The 21490-nt window shown below is 42.9% G+C and overlaps 2 protein-coding genes across 5 annotated transcripts in view; one reads left to right on the plus strand and one right to left on the minus strand.

Moving 5' to 3' along the window:
* TAX1BP1 (Tax1 binding protein 1) overlaps nucleotides 1–7339 on the plus strand; it is a 60378-nt gene extending 53039 nt beyond the window's left edge. For all 4 annotated transcript variants that reach the window (XM_062602096.1, XM_062602099.1, XM_062602098.1 and 1 more), the window contains 2 exons: nucleotides 4358–4443; nucleotides 6201–7339. In XM_062602096.1, the coding sequence (XP_062458080.1) occupies nucleotides 4358–4443; nucleotides 6201–6402 (288 nt within the window). In that variant the 3' untranslated portion in view covers nucleotides 6403–7339. The remainder of the gene's footprint in view (nucleotides 1–4357; nucleotides 4444–6200) is intronic.
* Nucleotides 7340–8241: 902 nt separating this feature from the next.
* Nucleotides 8242–21490, minus strand: part of JAZF1 (JAZF zinc finger 1) — a 190252-nt gene continuing 177003 nt past the window's right edge. Inside the window, exons 4-5 of the mRNA XM_062602106.1 lie at nucleotides 18025–18194; nucleotides 8242–10533 (exon numbers count right to left, since the gene is read on the minus strand). Coding sequence (XP_062458090.1) covers nucleotides 10357–10533; nucleotides 18025–18194 — 347 coding nt within the window. The 3' untranslated portion in view covers nucleotides 8242–10356. The remainder of the gene's footprint in view (nucleotides 10534–18024; nucleotides 18195–21490) is intronic.

Genomic DNA, 21490 nt, shown 5'->3' on the forward strand with positions numbered 1-21490 from the left:
CAGCTATGTCTCTAATCACCAGACTGTAGTGCGAGAAAGCTGGCTCCGGGTGTGTGCAAAGGGCAGGTTAAGCTGTCTCTCTCTCAGAATATGAAGCATGGGCTTCTGTCCAAATAACTTGGATGACTTGACCATGGGGTCTTGAGAGTAAGCTGATGCCTATTAAAATACAGCATAGGCCAGGCCATTGAGGCCTGGTGTCCTAGCAGTTGCTGTCTGACTCTTCCTGTAAAGCAGCTTCAGCTAGTGCCTTCTCATTCCGGCTTCTGAGTCGTTAGGGGGTGGCTTGTTTTACCACGGGAGAGTGACTGGTTTTTAAGTGTCAGGTTGAAAAGCATATGCTTTACAACCTCATTAGAATAAATACTGTATCATTGGTTATACTAGCTGGAAGAAACCAGGCACCTAAGTGATTGTGGACCAGGATGAGTAAGATCCCTCCTCCCTTCATAGAGTTCTCTGTGTTACACTGTGCACTTCAGGAGTTTTGTCCATCTGACATGGACAAAAAATGGATTGAAAAGTAGCTGTCAGAGCCCAGTACAATGGGAGGTGGTGTGTGTTTTCCAGAAGTTTCAAGTTGCCCCAGGGCAGTGAATTAGAATTAGTTATTGGTGCTTGTATACTGTTTACTGTAATTTGTAATTAGAATGGCTGTGAAATACTTTCAGACTAAGGTAAGGTTCTCACTGTTACTGTTTGACCATTCTTTGATTATAGAGTAATCTCCACAATAAGCACCTCGATCTATGCTTAATGTAGATTTCTGTTGTTCCTGTTTGGATTAAGCATAACTAAAGAAGTGATCTTTCTTTATATACTTGGTGAAGAGCAAAAGTACACTGAAGAAACAGACTTTCCCTATCTTAACAGGGTAGTATGAATTTAGTGTTGTCATTTTCACATGGTGCACATGTCAGAAGCCACTACATAAAGAACCCACTGTATGGTTTGTAAAAGTTAACTGTAAAAGTTAATTGAACTGGGTCATGAGAAAGCTGTATCCCTAGGGCATACCAAAGTTTTTAAAAAAGGCCTTTTCTGATGTCAGTAACTTGTGCTTGCCTTTGGTTGAAGCACATGCCAACAAGGTAGCAGTGCGGGATAGTGCCCATGTAGGGGAAAGCATCATACTCTTGTTCAAATCAGTTCTTCTGAAAGGAACGAGGAGGAATGTTATATTGTACCTGGTAGGGCATCACACTTGCCAGATGCTGAAGGAAAGGACAAATGATGTAAATCATTTTATCTTACCAGGTGACTAGCAGTAACCCAAATGTGTTCTTTTGAGTTTTAACAAAAGGGGGGGCAAAATTCTGACTAGTAGCTAAATGAACTAGAGTAAGTAATATGAAACACCTACCCAGAACAGACTAACCCCCCCAGCCTATTAACCTGTTGTATAAAGTGAACAGGCAGGGCTGACTTCTTTTTAAATAAGCTTTTTAAATGGCAGACTTTTGCATAAATCCATAAACGCATCCAAGGATTTTAACTGGACTCCACAAGACTGAACCCACAAGACTCTGAATTCTAATTAAAATCATGGGTTTCCCATGGACTGTGGTAGTAGAGCAGGAACATGCCTGTGGGGCGGCTGATGCTAAAGCAGTCTGTTTCTGCTGACACCGCTGATACAGATGGAGGATGACATTGGTGAGAGCACTTCCAGTTGTGTAATGTGAACATCTTTCACTTGCTGCTCAGAACATTTTAATCTCTGTGTGATGCCTGCATAAAGACAGGTTTGCTTTTCTGGTGGGGAAACGGAAGTATCCGTGGTACTCTGAGACTTGTGTGGAAGGCAGCTCACCGCAGGGGTGATGAGTTCTGGGGTTGTTACAGCTTAGGTCAGCAGGTCCTTTCAGGTTTGTGCAAAGAACCTTTCCAAAAGTTGGGGTTTATTGAATGGCTTAATAATTTTGAATGGGAAAAGAGACCCATCTGCATCATGCTAGCCACAGAATTTGGGTTAATGCCCTTATATACAAAATGAATATATAACTTAAGGAATTTGAGGCTGAAAAGCCCTTTTGCTGAAGAAACAGTTCATATACCTTGTAATTTGTAACCAGGTATTAGTAAGTGCTGTGATAAAACTGCCCTGTGTTTTGAGTGACAAACAGTAAAGATGTATAAGAAAGTATTTTGTAAGGATTTAAATGTTAGGTAGGCCCTTGTTTGTAGTGGAACTGTTTTTTGGTTTGGAGGAAGATACACGTTTGTTTTTGCAGAGAAGTCCTGATGTGCTTAGTCTGGTATTCAGCACATTTGTTGTGGTGTTGGTGCTATATAAGCTGTAGCATTGTAACACTTGGAATAGTTTTTCTTCTTCTGTACATACGTCCCATCTCTTTTGTGCCCAGAGGAACAAATAATACTTTAAACCCCATATGCCTTTTTTACTGCAGGTGCAAAGCAAGCAAGTTAGATAGGAAATACGTCTGTTGCTAGCATCTGTCACTGTAAGCCCCACTCTGCTTAATGGAAATGTTAAATGGTTGAAACTAACCAGCTGTTGTCAGGAGAACAGAAATATTGAGGGAATCTCTTCATCCTGCCCTTTTTCCATTAACTCTTCATAAGGACAAAGCATGTTAGCCTAAAAATGACCTATATTTGAGTGCACATACTAGTTACGTGTAGAAAACATGCAGCATGTCTGCTGGAATAGATGGTCCCATGCACATTCAGTTTTGAAGATCAGCTAAGTAATTCTTAATTCCTGCATGTGAGGTGTCTTTGAGATGAAAAGGAAAATGATCCAGGACTTGGAGTTCCAAAAATCTTGCTGGATTTACCTGTATTCCCACCCTGAGTAGGTTTTGTGCTGTGTTATCATTGGCAGAACCAGACCCAAGGTGCTGTGCAATGAGTAGGTTGATACTGCATACAGAATGGGTTTACAAACACAGTTCTGATTTTGTAACTCCTCCTTCAGTTTATTTTCCTCTTGTGCTGATTTCTTCCCCTCACAATGTCTGTGTGCATCACTGTGGTTACTTAAATCTTCATTTCTAATGATGTCATCACAGAATAAAACCCCACCCCCCAAACCTGCAAACCCCAAGTACTCTGACCGTTGCTTGTCAGAGGGCAGCTCTCAGAATCCCATTTCCGGAGGTGTTCTTCACCCTCCTGCCTGAGAATTTCCTGTTGCTGGCAGCTGTCTTTCTCCTTCTGAAAGATGTGAGGAGCAGCATGTTCCCTAGAGCCTGACCTGCCTTCCTGCCCTGAGAGGCAAACCTGCTTGTCCATCAGTCGGGCCACCCTGCTCAGTGCAGCTGCAGCAGCAGGTTCTGTGGTGTTAGAGGAAGCAGACAAACAGCACAATTGAGCTGATGGGCCAGTGGTAGTGTGAAGCCTATGATGTGTTTGGCTGGTGGGAGCAGCGTAGGAAGATCGCTGGGAACTGACTGGCAGGAGGCCACCATGTGAATGAATATCAGCATCTCTTCCCTTTGCTGAAATCCACATTGACAGATTTTTAAAGCCTGACATGATTGTGTAGGGCTTGAGTTTTAGCTCTTGATAAATCACAGAATGGTTTGGGTTGGAAGGGACCTTAAAGTTCCAACCCCCTGCCATGGGCAGGGACACCTTCCACTAGATTGTTCCTCAAGGCCTTAACCGACCTGGCTTTGAACACTGCCAGGGATGGGGCAGGCACAGCTTCTGTGGGCACCCTGTGCCAGTGCCTCACCACCCTCACAGGGAAGAATTTTTTTCCTAATGCCTGATCTCAGTCTCCCCTGTGGCAGGTTAAAGCCATTCCCGCTTGTCCTGTCCCTACAGGCTCTTGTAAAAAGTCCCTCTCCAGGTTTCTCCAGTCCTCCTTTTCCAGGCTGAACAAGCCCAACTCTCTCGGCCTGTTTCCATAGGAGAGGTGCTCCAGCCCTCTGATTGTATTTGTGGCCTGTCCTGGTCTTGCCTGAGCAGGTCCATGTCCCTCTTATGTTGGGGCCCCCAGAGCTGGATGCAGGACTGCAGGTGGGGTTCTCAATGTGATGAGCTTGTAGCATGGTGCCCTGCATCCAGTTCAGCACAGGTTTTCCTGCTCTGCCTGTACCCTGCAGCAAGGTGACCTGTGTTCCCACAGCTGCCCTGGGAGCAGCAGTGTTTGGGCCCTGCCAGCACCAGTGTCTGCTCTGGGTACCTGGCAAAAGGCAGCTTGGGTTTAGCTTTTCATGTACATTAACCGCATCCCCCGTTTGTACAGCAGAGTAAAACTGCTGCAGAGATGATGAGAGGTAGATTTCATCTGTGTTTATAACGAAAAACTATGAGGAGGAGTTAAAAAAAACCTGTTTCTAGTACGTGTTATTTAAAATACTACTGCTTTTTTTTTTTTTCATAGGATGATGACAACAATGCACCTTCTGCTCCTGATCCCCCAGGTCTCCTCCTGCATGAACGGGGAGCGGGTTTCTGCTTTGATTCCAGGTAAATGTTATCTTTGATTTTAACGGCGTGGGTGGGTTCCTCTGTAACTAGATCCTTTCTCAGTGGAGGTGATGGAAATGAAAAGCAATTTCAGTGCATGTTTGGGTTACAGCTAAGAGAGAATATGCTGTGCGGCTGGGTAGGCTGCACCTCATTTTGACAGAATTTAGATAACTTTTGTAGTGAATGAATGAATAACTTCTGTTTCTTTGCAACCTAATTGTGAACCCAAGTTTAGAGCTTTTATAAAGTGTTATGTTTGCTAAGAGAAAGCATTTATGAGCAGGGAGAGTGGTTTCCCATGAATCTGCGCTGCCATTAAGACTTTCAATAGATTTGTATTCAGCAGTAGCTGGAGTTAGGTCAAAATTGTGTCACTTTTAAAATGCCAGGTTATTCTGGAATTCCTGTGTAAAACTACTGGAACTGCACGGAGGATTTTCGGCAAAGACACTTAAATTAACAGTGTGATCCTTGCTTGGTTATAAAGTCTGAGTGGAGTTAGGTTTCTAGTAAAGCTGTTCATGGCGGCAGCAGCAAGGTCCTGCTTCACAGTATCACAGTATGCTAGAGATTGGAAGGGACCTCAAAAGATCATCTAGTCCAATCCCCCTGCCGGAGCAGGAACACCTAGATAATGTTACACAGGAATGTGTCCAGGCGGGTTTTGAATGTCTCCAGGGAAGGAGACTCCACAACCTCCCTGGGCAGCCTGTTCCAGTGTTCCGTCACCCTCACTGAGAAGAAGTTTCTTCTCAAGTTTAAGTGGAACCTCTTGTGTTCCAGTTTGTACCCATTACCCCTTGTCCTATCATTGTTTGCCACTGAGTAGAGCCTGGCTCCATCCTCGTGACACTCCCCCTTTATATATTTATAGACACGAATAAGGTCACCCCTCAGTCTCCTCTTCTCTAAACTATAGAGACCCAGCTCCCTCAGCCTTTCCTCATAAGGGAGATGCTCCACTCCCTTAATCATCTTAGTTGCCCTGCGCTGGACTCTCTCCAGCAGCTCCCTGTCCTTCTTGAACTGAGGGGCCCAGAACTGGACACAATATTCCAGATGGGGTCTCACCAGGGCAGAGTAGAGGGGAAGGAGGACCTCTCTCGACCTACTAACCACCGCCCTTCTAATACACCCCAGGATGCCATTGGCCTTCTTAGCCACAAGGGCACAGTGTTGGCTCATGGTCATCCTGTCGTCCACTAGGACCCCCAGGTCCCTCTCCCCTACACTGCTCTCTAACAGGTCATTCCCCAACCTATACTGGAACCTGGGGTTGTTCCTGCCCAGATGCAGGACTCTGCACTTTCCCTTGTTATATTTCATCAAGTTATTCCCTGCCCAACTCTCCAGCCTGTCCAGGTCTCGCTGGATGGCAGCACAGCCTTCTGGCGTGTCAGCCACTCCTCCCAGCTTAGTGTCATCAGCAAGCTTGCTGATAGTACACTCAATTCCCTCATCTAAATCGTTGATGAATATATTAAATAATACCGGTCCCAGTACTAACCCTTGAGGCACTCCACTAGTTACAGGCCTCCAACTAGACTCAGCCCCATAGGCTACAACTCTCTGGCTTCTCTCCTTCAGCCAGTTCACAGTCCACCTCACTACCTGATCATCCAGTCCACACTTCCTCAATTTAGCCGTGAGGATGCTGTGGGAGACTGTGTCAAATGCTTTGCTGCTTCTGTGTTTTGTTTTGCAATAACAGATTAAATAACTGTGTCCTTCTTTCCCTCCGCCTCCTCCTGCAGCTTTTACCTCCACAAGAAGTGCCCTCTCTGTGATGTGATGTTTCCACCCAACTACGATCAGAGCAAGTTTGAGGAACACGTGGAGAGCCACTGGAAGGTGTGCCCCATGTGCAGCGAGCAGTTCCCACCCGACTATGACCAGCAGGGCTTTGAGCGGCACGTCCAGACGCACTTCGATCAGAACGTACTGAATTTTGACTAAATACTCGTGTTTTGCCGTGTAGCTTTAACCCACCTCCCCCGAGTAGTCCATCGATGGAGCAAAACCAGTGCAGCTTTTATGTAACAGGGCAAACTTCTGAGTCAAAGCAGATACACTCTAAGGGGAGCTGGGATAGATGGGGGCTGTGAGCCGCTGTTGGGGTATCTTCTCTCTCTACCTAAGATGATACTAAAAACTCCACAACCCCCCTCCCCCCATGTTGTGGCTGTAGCTTATTTATTCCCCTGTTTAGCAAAGTTTGCAAGGACATGGGAATGATTTAGCCTCAGAGAAGACGAGACTGGCTTCATGATGCTCTTCAGCTCCTTAAAATGAAGTCACCAAACCATCCGTGGTTTCTCTTGACCATGGTGACTGAAGCACGATTAAAAATGGAATTAACAGGTGTTTCTCCTACCAAACCCATGTAGTTTTATTTTGAGTAACAGTTAAATCAGAAAGTTCCATGACTTACTCTACCAAAATACAGTTTTCTAGTATGTTTCTGAAGCATAGGTGCATGTACTGTGAGGCGACATGCTTGCAGCAAAAGGAATAGCAAATACTTCAGGCTTACGTATAGAATGTTTGCCCTAAGGGACAGCGTTCAATTAATTTGTACCTTAGGGTAGTATCTTTGAGTTGGAAGAAACAGCTGTGCTTAAATGCCTACAAGTAATTGTTTAATAAAAGTCATCGCTGTTACAGTGCAACTGCTGTCAGTAGGAAATATCGTTCTGTTTTCACCAGTGACTTGTGTTCCTTTTGGCTTAGGACTTTTAAACCCTCCTGCATTTTAACTTCATGTATTTCTTTGCAGGAAGTAAACCCATGTGTGTGTATCTCAACATTTTAAATTTACTTTAACTGTATTAAGTAAATTTGCTTTCCACTTGTTGTACAGTAGTCTCGTTACATTAAAAGCAAAATTAATTCATGGAGGTGGCAGTCCCTTCTTTTTCCCACTGCTTGTTTTGAAATAAAATAGGAGTTTGGCCTTTAGCTTGACCTGTAGTAAATGATGTTTCAGCTTTGCATGGCAAAGAAACTGTTGCTCATGTCTATTTATGTTGTTTGAGAGACTCAGGGTTGGAGGCTGTGCATAGGATCTGTTGCCTCCAGTGCTCCTGTGAACACGTGCGCTATCCTGGCTTGATGCAGGGGCTATTGAAAACTGCCTGATACGGATAAATCGCAGTGTCTCGGGCAACAGCTACTGCGTCACTCCTTCTGTCCCACTGTAAACCTTAGGGGTTTGTAGCTGTGAACTTCATGTCAAGAGATGGTCTGAGGTAAGGTGTGGAAGGCTTGAGAGACTTTTTTTTTCACTGTAACTCGGCAGTATATGGAAGCCCTTAGAACAGGCTCCAAACCCAAACTACTGTTAATCATCATATTAAAGACTTCAGGAAATCTCAGGTTGGGGTCCCTCAGTGGGCTGTGTCAAAGTGGGGCCTTCTCTTAGAGATGCGTGTGTGTGTGTGTACAGGGTGCTACTTCAAAAGCTTCCCCATGAAACAGCTGCCCTGATGTGTTTGCTTGCACTAACTTACCCAGGGAGGCTGCAGGTACATGGCAGAAGCCAAAAGCCTCTGGCCCAGCCTCCCCCAACTACAATGTTAATGATCCTCCTTTCACAGTGGCAGCTGCTTCATTGCTGATGAACCTCCAGGAGAAAAGCAGCCTGTATTCTACCCTTAGGAGGTGGCCTGTGCCATCCCTACACAATCTCAGGTAACCAGGGCCCTGGTGGTGTTTAATGCTACCAAAGCAAAACACACACAGACTATACACAGCCCAAGAACTCTTACTAATGTTAAGAATGAGTGCAGAGCAGGCTTCTTAGGTCAGAGGCAGTTTATTTTAAATGTGATTTGATTTACATTTATAAGCAGCTTTCCTGACAGGAATTCTTTAAGTTGCCTTCAGTTCTAAAACAAACCTCTGTCACTTTCAAACTTAAAGTACTTTGTCCCCAACAAAACATATGAAAATATAATTTAAAGCACACTTTTCACAGACACGGTACAATACATTCACTATACACAGTATAACAAAATAGTCCCATCTTTACCTGTTTAATAATACTGTCACAATGAGTAGGTAAATAGAAACTGGAATTTCGTTTTATAGTCGAAAGGAATTTACATGCAACAAGGACGTTTTACGACTGTTCAGCTGTTGGAGGAACTTACCCAACCTGTGGTTTCTTGCGCCAGGAGCAGAGCTGAGGCTGAGCTGTTGGCCAGAGCTGCAGAAGGTAGGTAGAAGCAGCTGCCCAGGGCCTCACATGTCTGGATCACCCCTTGAACGTGTCTCACAGCCCTGCACGATGCAACCACAGTCACCTCTCCAGGGTTTGACAAAGTGATGGTCTGTTTCAATTAGAGTGTTCCACATGCTTGGGCATTAGGCTGATGCCAAAGTGTTTTAATGAGACTTCTACTCTGCAGGAGAACAGGTAATTATCATCCTGACAGAGTTTTCATTTAACTTTGGGGAAAAAGGGAGGGGAAAGCTCATTCCTCCTTCATTTGAGCTTGCGTTTGCACTTAACAGGAACTGAGCAAAGGCAATCCCTGTGGTTAATGCCATGAGCTGGTCCTGTTCCATGCTGGGGGATGCCCACCTCAGCTCTGGGGCAGCTCCATGGCAGGAACCATGTGTGTGAGAGTGGAATGCTAGGGGCAGGCTGGTGAGCAGCATGTGCTCAGGTGTGGTCCAGACACGAAGTGCTCACTTTTGTTTTAAGTCAGTCTCTGACCACCTGCTGCAAGAAGCACTTAATCTTTCAGTAAGGCTCATATGTCATAGTTCATCAAAATAACAGTAAAGCTAAACAGACACTTCCAACGGGAATGCAGCAACCTATGATGAGAAGCAAAAAAAAAACCCCACACAAAATCTCAAATACAATGAGCATGAGGGAGCGGCTTTAGGAACTCCCTTGCACAAGTAATGGACCTCCTTAAACCAGGCATAGGCTTTGTAATTTTTATTTGCAACCACAGGCACATGCTCGTACAGTAGTTGCAAGAATTGGCAACACATAAAACATTAAATCTGTTGGCAATAGAGAACTACAAAGTGCTTTAAAACTTCATCTGGGATGAAGATAATTGTTTCTCACACACACATAAATTTGCACTTAAGTATTTCCAAGTGTCTTTCTAATAGATAGTTCATGGGTATTTTGTTGGACTGGGATATTGGTCCTCAAAAGTTGGATGGGCGTGAACGTAAGATGAATCTTGTCCAAAAGAAAAGGAGCAATTTCTAATGCTAAAGTGATTGTTTACTAGTTGGAATGGCAAAGGGTGTCCGCACTTCAAGAGGGAGAAAAGAAAAGAGATTTGCAAGATAATATAAAATACAGCAAGCACACCTTCGTATGTATGTTATTTAAGTATGAAAATATTTTTAGCATATTATGTTAAACATTCTTTCTTATTTATATTCCCGTTACCTAAAAGACTTGCTACTCCACGCTAGCTCCGTTACGTAAGGCATGTTAGCGCTAGTCTGATGCGGGTGGTGTCAGTTTGGTTTTGCACGCATTGGAAGTCTCTGTCACGGTACAATCATCTCCAACGGGTGCCAATGCCAAGCTCCCCTCACATCCTCTTGCACCGATTCCCGCCTCAGGACAACTCAATAGGCAACCCACCCCCCTTCCTCTGGGTTTTGTTTTGGAGAAAAGTGTTCTGGAGAACCTCTAGCTTTGATAGCACCTTATCTCAAAGTAATGAACATGGGTATGATGATTACATGTGCAAATGTACAAAATCATTAACTCTACAAAGATACATCATTCCAAAATTACAGAAAATTTTAAAGCATGCATTTAATTTTTGTTTTTGAAAGGGTTGCTGAATGCTTCCCCTGAAAAAGGTGGCTGTTCTCAAAATCAGCAACTGCTGGTGAGGATTTCTTGGCACGTTTGTGACCAGCATGTTATTGCTGCATCTTCCTGATAATCTCAGCAGACACGGGGGGATGGAAATTGATTGTGTGGTGCCGCAGGCCCTGAGCTGTCTTGTAACTCTTTCCGCAGCGACATTTGAATGGTTTACGTACGCGGATTTGCGTTCTGTGGCCATTCTTGGCATGGTACTTTATACCATTCACATTCTGTGAGCGAGAAAGGAAAACGTTAGTGGTCATGTGGGCAGGGAACAGCTGAGCTTCCAATTAAAAAGCAAGAACTTGTTAATGGCACAGGCAGCATCACACAAACGACTTGGAACTCCTGCGGGGTGTTGTGCACGTGTTGTGCTTTCAAGATAGATACGAGATGGGACAGGAAGGAAAACAATTTATGTGGTTCTAATGTACTGAACTTGCCTGCCTAATTCTGACTTCTATTTCACTGAATCATCACAGAATGGTTTGGGTTGGAAAGGACCTTAAAGACCATATAATTCCAACCCCCTACCACAGGCAGGTACACCTTCCACTAGATCAGGTTGCTCAAGGCCCTGTCCAACCTGGCCTTGCACACTGCCAGGGATGGGACAGCCACAGCTTCTCTGGGCACCCTGTGCCACCTTTACAGTGAAGAATTTCTTCCTTATATCTAACCTAAATCTCCCCTCTGCCAGTTTAAAGCCATTCCCCCATGTCCTGTCCCTACATGCCCTTGTAAAAATCCCCTCTCCAGATTTCTTATAGGCCACCTTTAAATACTGGAACCGCTGAGGTCTCCCCAAAGCCTTTTCTTCTCCAGGCTGAAAAGCCCAACTCTCAGCCTGTCTCCGTAGCAGAGGTGCTTCAGCCCTCTGATCATCATCTCATAATGTATTTTCCAAAAAAAGACTGTTTAATGGCCTCGTACATGGATGTTCTTTTGCCTTCCGGACATTTTTTCCCTATAGCACTGACAAATTTTATTCAGAGGTTCATTTACAAGCAAACAAAGAATTGGCATGAAGACTCAAGTCACACTTCTTCAAAAAGCTGCAGCTCCCCCCATGGTGTGTTTGTTCCGTTCTGTGTCATTGTTTTGAGATATGTCTTTAGGCACCAGCAAATTCTGATAGTTTGCACATTGTCTCCAAAGAATTAACTGCAGGGAACACTCAGCCCAAAGAGTTACACAGGGCACTCAAAACAATCCAGAAAAGCCATCTGCAAAACAGCTATTGTTTGGGAACATTCTACAGCCACAACTTCAGAACTGATCTCCACTGGTTTGAGGACAAAGAGCAAGAGATGGCACCGCAACACACTGGTACACTGGCAAGGTCATCAAACAGGCAGCACCTCTGCTACAGTAATCAAACATCTTGCTACCACATAAACCAAAATCACAGCCCTGTCCTCCTTTACAGCTATTTCTGGCCAAAACTGGGGAAGCTGTTGTGCTCTCAATAGCTGTCGTGATACTGCCTGATGTAGGAGTTGTCTTCTTGTGGTCTCTTACTGCTTCCACTAAAAGGTTGGAGTTTTAGAGAAATAAAGCAAAATGCCTCTCGTTACAGCTTCTCCTAGGAAGAAACCAAAGATGCCAAGACCATTTGTGACAAAAAGATATAGTTCCGAGGCCCTGTTGTGTCGCCTTCGAAGTTTTTAGCTATGTATCTCAGGGTTCTTTTAAACTATTAAAAAAAAGAAAAGAGCTAAAATTAATTAACAGCCTGGGTAAGAATTAACCCACTGAGTTAAGTTTTAGGGAGTTTGTCTTTGCTGAACCACCGCCTCGTATTACACATAATAAATCCCCTGCTTTGGCTCTTTAAGCAACAAGTTTGGTTTTGTCAATGCGCATCTTACAGTAAGCGCAAACTCCAGGTTGGAGTTTACAGCAATTACACACATTAGACAATCTGGTTTGAAAAACAAAGGAAAGAGAAAAATCCCTCCGTAAACAGAACAGAGCCACAACTCCCAAGACTCTGGATACATCAGAAAGCAAACCCCAGCAAGGCACGAGTCTGACACCTTCAATACCACCCTCCTGCCAATGTGTCCCCTTCTCCTCCCCTACTTCCTAAACCAATTAATTCCAAGTCAGAACCTCAACTATTCTGTCCCACTCCTTAGAGGAAGTCCCCCTGTGTGCCCCTCTCCACAGCCCTGTTCTAACCACAGCTCGCAACGGTGAGCAAAAGCAGTGTAAGGCACTTGCAGCTCCCACTGGGCAAGCAGGGAGGACTGTAATGGCAAGAGAAACCACCCGTCTCCCAGACAGCTGCAGTGTTCTCATCTTACTGTGTAAGATGCTGGTCCTTAGTTACTGCACGTTAACCGCGCCCCAGCAGTGATGTGTTTTAATCTTTAAGCAAAACCAGTTCTTTGCTTTCACTCATGAAGTTGAGCGTGGTACTGTTCTTGCCACAACTCACCATGCCCAGTGTAGTCTGTACTGCTGAAATGGCATTTTAGGGCAGCCTGGGTGTCTGGAGAGGTTCATTTGTTGAAATCCTTTAAGAAGAAAAACTTAGCATACAACATCCACCCTGGAAAAAGGGCATAGTGCAAGACGGCAAGTGACTGATCTGCCCACATGTTTCTCTTCTCTAGAGAATCCAGGCACAATTCAGTGCACTTGCTTTGTTAAAGTTCTCAAACTGTCCTTTACACCCTTAAAAATACTCTCGCACAGCTGTCATCTGAGATCCGGGAGATGAGAGTCTTCAGTCTCCAATACAAAGCAGACACAAATACAAGCCTTTAGTGCAGGTTACTTCTGGGTGAAGAGCACTCAGAGAAGGTCAAATGCTGTACCACCAAGACAGACAAGAGCAAATCAAAGCTACAAACCATCCTCAAGAGCACTCGAGTTCTCTGCAAGTAACTTGAGATCCTGAGGCACCTTTGAGATGGTTTTGCACATAGTTACAACCTTCAGCACCCCCAGACTGCTGGGGTGAGGGAGCCAGAATGCCAGTGGGTGGCATGAGGGCTGTCATAAGACATCTGTCAACATCTAAGTACTCTTAAGGAGGGCCTGTGCCTTCAAAGGAGAGAAAATCCTGAAGTGACCTGCTAAACTTTTGCTAATGCAGTAGAATTTGAAAAGCAAAACTATCCCCAAACCCTATATAATATGTATTGGAAACTACAGAAACCTGTCTAGACTTTTTGTCAGAAATCAATTTAAGATACTTTCAAACCAGTATCAGTTTAAATCAGATGCTCTAAACCTGCAGTCACAGATATCCTCACTGTTCCATGCCAAGGGCACTCTTTCTCCTGATCCAGCTTTTTAAATGACCTGCTCAGCCTCAAGTACACCATGTGCTTTGGTGAAGGTGGAAAAGTACTTTCAGGCAGAAAAATTTAAGCAAATGCTAAACCAGAAACCTACATGGAATGAATTGGACCATGGAAGGTTTGAGGAGCTAGTATGACATGAAACTGGATCTGCACTCCCGGCTAAAAGAAAACTGTTGTTAGAATTACAGTCAACTCTTCAGCACTTTTTCCACTGCTGTAATGTAAACACTTTGTTGTATGTGTGGGCTGAGTTTACTGAGGTATGGCAAAACCCACTGCCAAATTCATACATCACTTTTATTGCTCTGGTTTACTTAGGTTGCTCATTCCTTACTCTCACAAATGATTGAGGAAGAAGATGGTAGTGTAGAAGGGCACTCTAAAATCTTAAACAGGAAAAAACAATTATTAACCTGGGACCAGATCAGGACCAGATAGAGAAGTTTAGACTGGCACTACCTGGTTTCATGGACACAAGAGCAGTTGCTGGGCAGGGCCACTTGCACTGCAGTAGTCATGAAGCCACTACACTGCAGAGAGCTTGCCACTCCCTTCAAAAAGGAAAAGACACCAAGGATGGTTTGGGAGGATTTCTTGTTTGAGACTTGGACACTCATGTATTTTTGTATCTCCTGGCTCCTCCTCCTGAAATTTTCTTTGTGGGTCTGGCTCCTCTCTGCTCAACTTGCAAGCTCTGGCTTGCTCCCTTCTTTCAATCAAATTCCTTTATTTTCCCTCTCACATCAGTGTTCTCCCTCCCTTAGCTCTGCTGCATCTCACTGTTCTTAGATCAGCCTTCCTGGGCTTTGCCCCACCTAAGAGGCCTAGAACCCTCATCCTGCTGCCTGCCAGAAAGACAAGCCCAATGCCTCAATGCCTCTGCATTCTTGGAAGGTGCCATTTCTCCTCTTGCCATAGCCAAAAAGTGGTCATGCATATAAGCTACATCTTGGATGCACAGAAATCTATTGCTCTTTTATTTATTTGTACAAACTAGAAAAGTTGTGACAAATTTGTGGTTTTTTGTATCTATCCATTTTATATCAAACTTCATTTGCTGTTTGGAATAAGTTTACCTATATCACATACACACTTTCTGAATGGTTCTTCTCCAGAGCTACAGACCAAATAACTGGCATACATAGGTGGCATTGAATAAAAGGAAAACGAACTGTCATGTTGATAAATGCATGCTTTAGCTCCTACAGGTGGCATTTTGCAAAGCAGGGTAACTGCTCATTACCCACACACTCTGGATAGGGCAGATGTAAATCCAGAATCTGGTGAGTGTGAACTCCATGAAAACAAGGCCAACATCTCTGGGTTCCATTGATTCATGCAGATGATTTTTTAAAAATCAAAATTAAGGAATCAAATACAAATCATATGAAGAAAATATCCATAAATGGCAACTATAAAATACTTGTAATTTGTTCTCTAGGTCAGTAACTATAATTGGAGAAGAAGAAAGCAAGCTTCAGAAATTGGTTCAGAGGTTTGTTTTAAGCTTCCAGAAGTCAGTATGCTCCTGATCCACTTCACTGTTTCTGACTATCCTACAAACACATTTACATATCACTAAAAAAAAGTTGTTTTTTTTTCCTCCAGAACCTTCAGCTCCTCAAGAAAACCTAAGCCATGCTACACAGAGTAACAATGTGAATTATAAGCGAGCAAATTTATTTCTTCAAAAAATAAAGTTCCTGAAGACCTAGATGTTTTATGCCTCACTTCTACTGCACTGCCTATGGGAAAGCATCAAGAGATAGCAGCTGGGCAGGAGGCCAGCAGGGTCTTCTGATACTCATCCGGGCTTGTGTATAAACATGTTCTTGTTACAGTTTCCATTGTCTGCCCCAGCCCATTCCTTGGGCGTATTTGTTGTTCTCATTCTGGTCTTATTTACCTTTCCATAATGACTTTTCAGTGCAGAGGCCATCTTTTATCCTTGTACATTGTTTGCAAAAAGGAGCCCCATCCCTACCGGGTCCTTTAAGCACTACTGTAATACAAATAACGTACCTAAAAATAACACTTCTGCTATTCAAATGTACGTCACCTAAGGGCAGACAAAAGAAAACTGTGTATATCATCCTTTCCTCCTCACTCCCTGAAGGAATGCATCCTTTCTCAGCCGTAAAGTGAGCCTGGCAATTACTGTATGTACATGTCCGTGTTCCTGTTTGGAGCACAATAATTGTTTTACAGCCCTGACTGTGATTATCCAGTACCCACCACAAAATCCCAATGCTTTGATCACAGGACTCCCTGCCTGGACTCTGCAAATAATTCATCAGAGGAGGGGGTTAAGCAGAAGGAAGATGAAGAGGAAACCAGAAACACAGCTGACAGAAAGCTAAAAGGAAGGAAACAAAGATAAAAATGTAAAAAGAAAAAATTAGGCTGAAAAGAAAAAAGGGAGGAAACAAAGACCACGGAAAAGAGAAATGAGGTGAGGCAGAGTTTAAGGAAATGTGCTTTCCTATCAGGACTAAACAGAGGTGAGTCTCTTAAGAAAACGTCATACTTTTTTATTTGCTGCTGCTCTCTGTCAGCCTCTCTATAGGTCATTAATTTGTCCCCTGTCCAACTGTGCTAACATTAATGGTGTACAAGATATCCCTTAGACAGTCCTCATACATTTGAGATGAAGGTAGTGAGATAGCAGAAGCAGGCAGAAACAGCTTGCTTATTTGAGCAATAAAAAGACAGAGGGCTGGCAGTCAAACAGAGAACAGACAGGATATAGCAAATTACAGGGTTCTCCTTCTAGCCTTTGCTATTAAGTGAATGTTTTCTGCAATGCATAGATGCCCTGTGGGCACTGCGACTTCTAACAATCACCATGGCTTGTTTGCTTCCTGAGCTAGGGATTTAGCTTTTATATTATACCCTTCATCTGGCACAGCTTCTACCACGCACAAGAAGAGTATTAATCTTGAATAATGTGTACATCTGCAAAGTAATACTTGCAAACTGTCTGAAAACATCTTTTCCTCTGCCCTGCCCCTGGAGATGGTGTTCTTTTTTTCCTGTAACTAAAGAGAGGAATAACCATGACAGAGTATAGGCTAATCTCTGCAAAAAAAGACTTGTATGTTACTAAGGAATAAGGAAGCACATTGCTTTGTTGCTTGTATTTTAAGAAGGTATTGTCAGTATTAACTGATCTGTGTAGGAATCTGAGTCTTGATTTGCTGTACAGGAGCTGCCACAGTCCAGAACAGCTGCAGTGTCAGTGAAGCATGTTTTTATCCTCTACACAGTTTCATGCATGGTTCATTCATTCTTGTCACAACTGTTTTATCTCAAATGTTATTGGTCTTCCTCTATTTCTCTTTCATATTTCTGTTCTCTTTTAAGTCCTTACTTGCCAGTTATTTAAAGGAGAAGCCATAAAGTAAAACTAATATAAAACCAACCCAACCCCCACTGATTTTTCTAGGTTATAGGTCAGCGGTTGAGCTTTCCAGTAGTTCCTGCAAAAACTTCAGAAAGTGATTTAGGAGAACTGTGCCAACACATTATTTCTGTTCGCAAATGTCAATAGCTACAGTATACCATACTGAAGTCCAAGTTGTTCAATAGTTTCATCTGTCTCTGCACTGGTTCATGTGAAGCAATACTACTGTCCTCACAACAGCTCAACATGTTCTGTTCTGGCCAGCTCAAGATTCAAAGTTAAAGATGTTTCACTCCCACAAACAGACAAAAATTTCTCATGTCGGAAAGCAATTGAAAAAAGGGGGAGGAGAACCATTTCCCAGCATGTCATGCTGGGATGGATGCAAGCCCTGCACGTGAGGCTAGACACACTGACAGCTGTGCAGACATAGGGCTTGGACCCAGGACACAATAATGAGGGAATTTCTCTGAGGCTCTGTCTTTCCAAGATGACCGCTGACTTGCAAAACATAAACCACCACCTTCTGCACATCACCTTGTCCAGGAAAAGTACCCTGGGCACAGCCTCACTAAAGGAGAGGCAGCATCTCTAGCAGTTAAGCAGAAGGAATTAATTCTGGCACTGATGGGCAGAAGCTCTCTATTCAGTGTTTGTGAAAGGCACCCCAGAGATTATTTCACTGGTAGTACCTCCTGCATTCTGTAGTTAATTTGGCTAATTAACAGAAAGCTAGTTAAAACGTTAAAAGACAGTCACTATATATAATGTCTCTTGACATTATATACAGGGATACAGAAGGCTACACATCCTTTGTAAAACTGGTATCTTGGCTGTGTTTGAGAGGAAACCAGTAAATAAAGTAAGTACTCTGCTAAAATACCACATACATAAATGTGAAAAGTCTATCAAACAAGAAACGTACAAACTGATTTTAGAGGCTTTTTCCCCTCTCCTCACTACACCAGCAGGAAATAAGGTAGGTCTGCACTACTGCTTACCTTGTATCTTTTTTTACATCCAGGAACAGGACAGGCAAAAGGTTTCTCATCCCCACCATTCATGCACATTGAACTAAGAATAGCTTCAGAGCTGATAGCACTTTCTGTAGTCCAGGACTCATCACTGTCTGATTCTTCATAATCTACTTCCTCTTCATCATATTCACTACCTAGAAAAGCAGGGAAGTGAGATAAAACAAAAATAAATAAGAGCACAGCAAGATAACCCATTCTGCATTTATTACATCAGTTACAATGACTTGTAATTTCCCCACTTTTGCCTTTGCTGGAAGACAGTTATTTTTAATTTTATAAACCTATCTTTCTTATAGCTATTTATTCCTTCATAAAGACACCAGTGGTTCTTTTTCTAATAACCAGGACAGGCATTATTAATGTATCTTCATAAACTGTTAACTGCGTGGCACAGAAAGTTCAAAGAACTGATTTTAAAATGCAGTTTCATTCCTCCTTGAATACCAGGATCCTTCTGTCTTTCCCAGTGCCTGAACAGAATATGTGGTTTCACCCCCTGCAATTAAAGCTAATTTTAACGCTTTTCTTTATGCAATACAACACTGAAGAGCGTAATTCTACAGATCATAAACAGTGTAAAATAATATGTTGACAAGTCCTAATGCATTTACTAGCCCTTTGGAATTAATAGGAATTATAGCACAACATTAATAAGAATTATATTGTAGCAATTATAGTTGTGAAATTCATTCCCTCAGGTGTGGGGATAAATTGCATTGTGTGGCTGCCCTGAACAGACCGCATTATGTTCCAGATATACTACGACAGCCGTTTGAGCAGCTGGTGCTGAGTTTATTTATTATTTTTAATTGCAATAACTATCAGTGAAATCCTCTGAAGAAGTTAAATGTGAAACGAGAGAAATTAGGAAAGCAGAATTCCAACTATAAAAATACCGTTTTAAATAAATAATAATCTAAAAAAGAAGCCAGGGAGGGAAGAGCCCCAGCTGATTAAAAAGAAAATATATGCACAGAGGGAGGGAGAGGGAAAGCTGAAAGAAACTTCTGTGGTGTCAGCAGGAGGTGGTGCTGTGTTTCCCCTCCCCTTCCCTTTCCCAGCTCTGCTAAATTTCATCCTTTCTGCTGAAAGCCGATTTGGCTCTGAGCGCTGGAATAGCTCCGGTTGTTAAAGACAGTTATGTGACACTTGCATGGCTCTATTTGCTTTCCTCATATGCCCTTTAAATGCATGCCTCCAGGCAGCTTTACGTGCCAAGAAGAAAATGCAGCCAGATGCCTCGCGGCACTTTAAAAAAGAAGCATCTTGACCTCACAGAGAAAACCCATGTTGCAATGTACAGAGGGGTCTTTGGTGTTTTTTTTTTTTTTCCCCTTCTGGTGAAGCTAAATACATACCTATGGTCTCTCAAATTTTTCCCTTTGGATTTCCCCTCCCCTGGTACTCTCACTCAGACTCCGTACCTCTCCATCACTGAGTAGAAACGCATGTCAACTGGTAGCTGCAAGTACTCAGGGCTCCTGAGCGTTAATCAGATACTGTAAGTTCGCTTACAGATGTCAGGCCATCCATGTTCCTTTCCTGTGGTTTCCATCCGTACAGGGTGGTGCACAGATGAGGAAAGATGGATGGTTTCCCACCATCAACAACTGTTGACATGTGCGCACGCACACGCGCTCTGCAGCACATCTGCAGAACTCTGCCTTGTTGACTGTGCCTCCTCATTCCGCACCCAATGAGTGAAAGCCAAAGAAAGCATTATTGACCTCTTAAAAGATTCCTGAACTCTAGGAAAACAGTTAACCTAAAATGAAGTTAAGACTTGTTATAGTTTAATTAACTAATAAAAAAATGGAGGCAAAGCCATAACTCTGCATCTACGATTTCCTGCCCTTGATTGTATCTTGATGGAAAAAAATCCTCAAGCTGTTCCTTTCAAACTTTTCAGCTCAGTAGTTTTTTTTAAGCAAACGCAACAGAAAACCCTATTGTAAATACACACATGCACTCATAGGATGAGAAAATATCCATCAGTTCTAAACACCGATACCAACAATTTCTGCCAGTATAATCACCCCCTTGTAAGTCCCCTTCAGAGGGGGTGATTTCCTCCCTTACAGGATTTTGTCCACCTAAAGAAAACATCATGTGAGACTGTATGACATCTACTAAAGATATCACTACTTTTAGTGATAACAAGGAGCATGCTTTTATAAAACAACAATCAGAGCTCTATAAAATGTAATATGCAATACAGTATATAAGAGAAAAGATATACAGTACAGTGCAGGGAAGAAACAAACACTGCAGTGATACATTTCCATACATTTTCCTGTACATCCTTTGAATTTTTCTAATAACTTTGTATAATAAGACCCAATTCTGTAACAACTTTTTCCTGTACTTTACTTGCAGGTAGACTCACTGAAGGAGAGAGACAGCAGAGACCAAACCACATGTGTAAGCATCTGTGAGGTCAGACAAGCCTTATGGTTTTATTTTAATTAGCTTACCTGCACAAAAATGCAAGATTTTGTCTAGTGTAGTCAAAAGAGTTGTTAGAACAGTAGAAGCAAATGCTCCATTGTCTTAAGTTTCTGAATCCAGACTTGTCACTACAGATTTCACATATGATGAGCTTTTTCAAGCATGAATAAGCATATAAAGATGTATTTCTTACATAAAATGGTCATACTAATGGTGCCAAGTACCTGAAAGGCCTATCACTTTATACAAAGCTGGAATTGCAGTTTATCATTGTTCTTATCTGCACAGCAGTTTATCTTTCCTACTGAACTCAATTTCTTGTACTCTCTTAAAAAAAATCTTAAAAAAACCAAACAACCCAAATGTATTTAAGAGGGTGCTGCTATAAACAACATGTACAAAACCCCAATGTCTTGAAAAAAAAATTAGCAATTAATATCTACCCTTTCAATAACTATGTTGTTTCAGTTGTCATAGAAAAACAACACTGATTTAGTCAGGCTTTTAATTGATTCCGCTTCAGAATTTAATTTCCTCAGTTGTCAGTGTCTAAGAGCAGCAACCCATGTGGTGCCTCACTGATTGCATGCAACACATCAGAGGCTGGGGAAGCAAAAAGCACAACACACAGGTTGGCGCTGCCATAATAAACAACCCCTGGATGAGGTATTTTAATTAAGTACTTTGAGGCTGAGGATGGTGGCTCTGTGGCGCGTTTCCCACGCTGAGCAGGAGCCCCTGGCCCTCAGTACACATCAGGTGTACAAACTGCAACCTGAGGCACCGGCTGCTGTGGGCTCCTTCAGGCAGCTTGCCAGGGCACCAGCAGCGCACCGAAGGGGAAGTGCACAGCAGTGCATTTTGATCAAGATGTAGCTTGCTTGTTCTGCTTCATTTAACCTTGGTTGGTGTTTCACAATAATAACTGTAAATATTTACTTTTTAAAAGGAAAAATAAAAATTAAGCACCTTTGCATCTAAC

This window comes from Pezoporus occidentalis, unplaced genomic scaffold (assembly GCF_034315485.1).
Source record: "Pezoporus occidentalis ecotype Australia unplaced genomic scaffold, CSIRO_AGI_Poc_V1 ctg75, whole genome shotgun sequence".
Taxonomy (NCBI): Eukaryota; Metazoa; Chordata; class Aves; order Psittaciformes; family Psittacidae; genus Pezoporus; species Pezoporus occidentalis.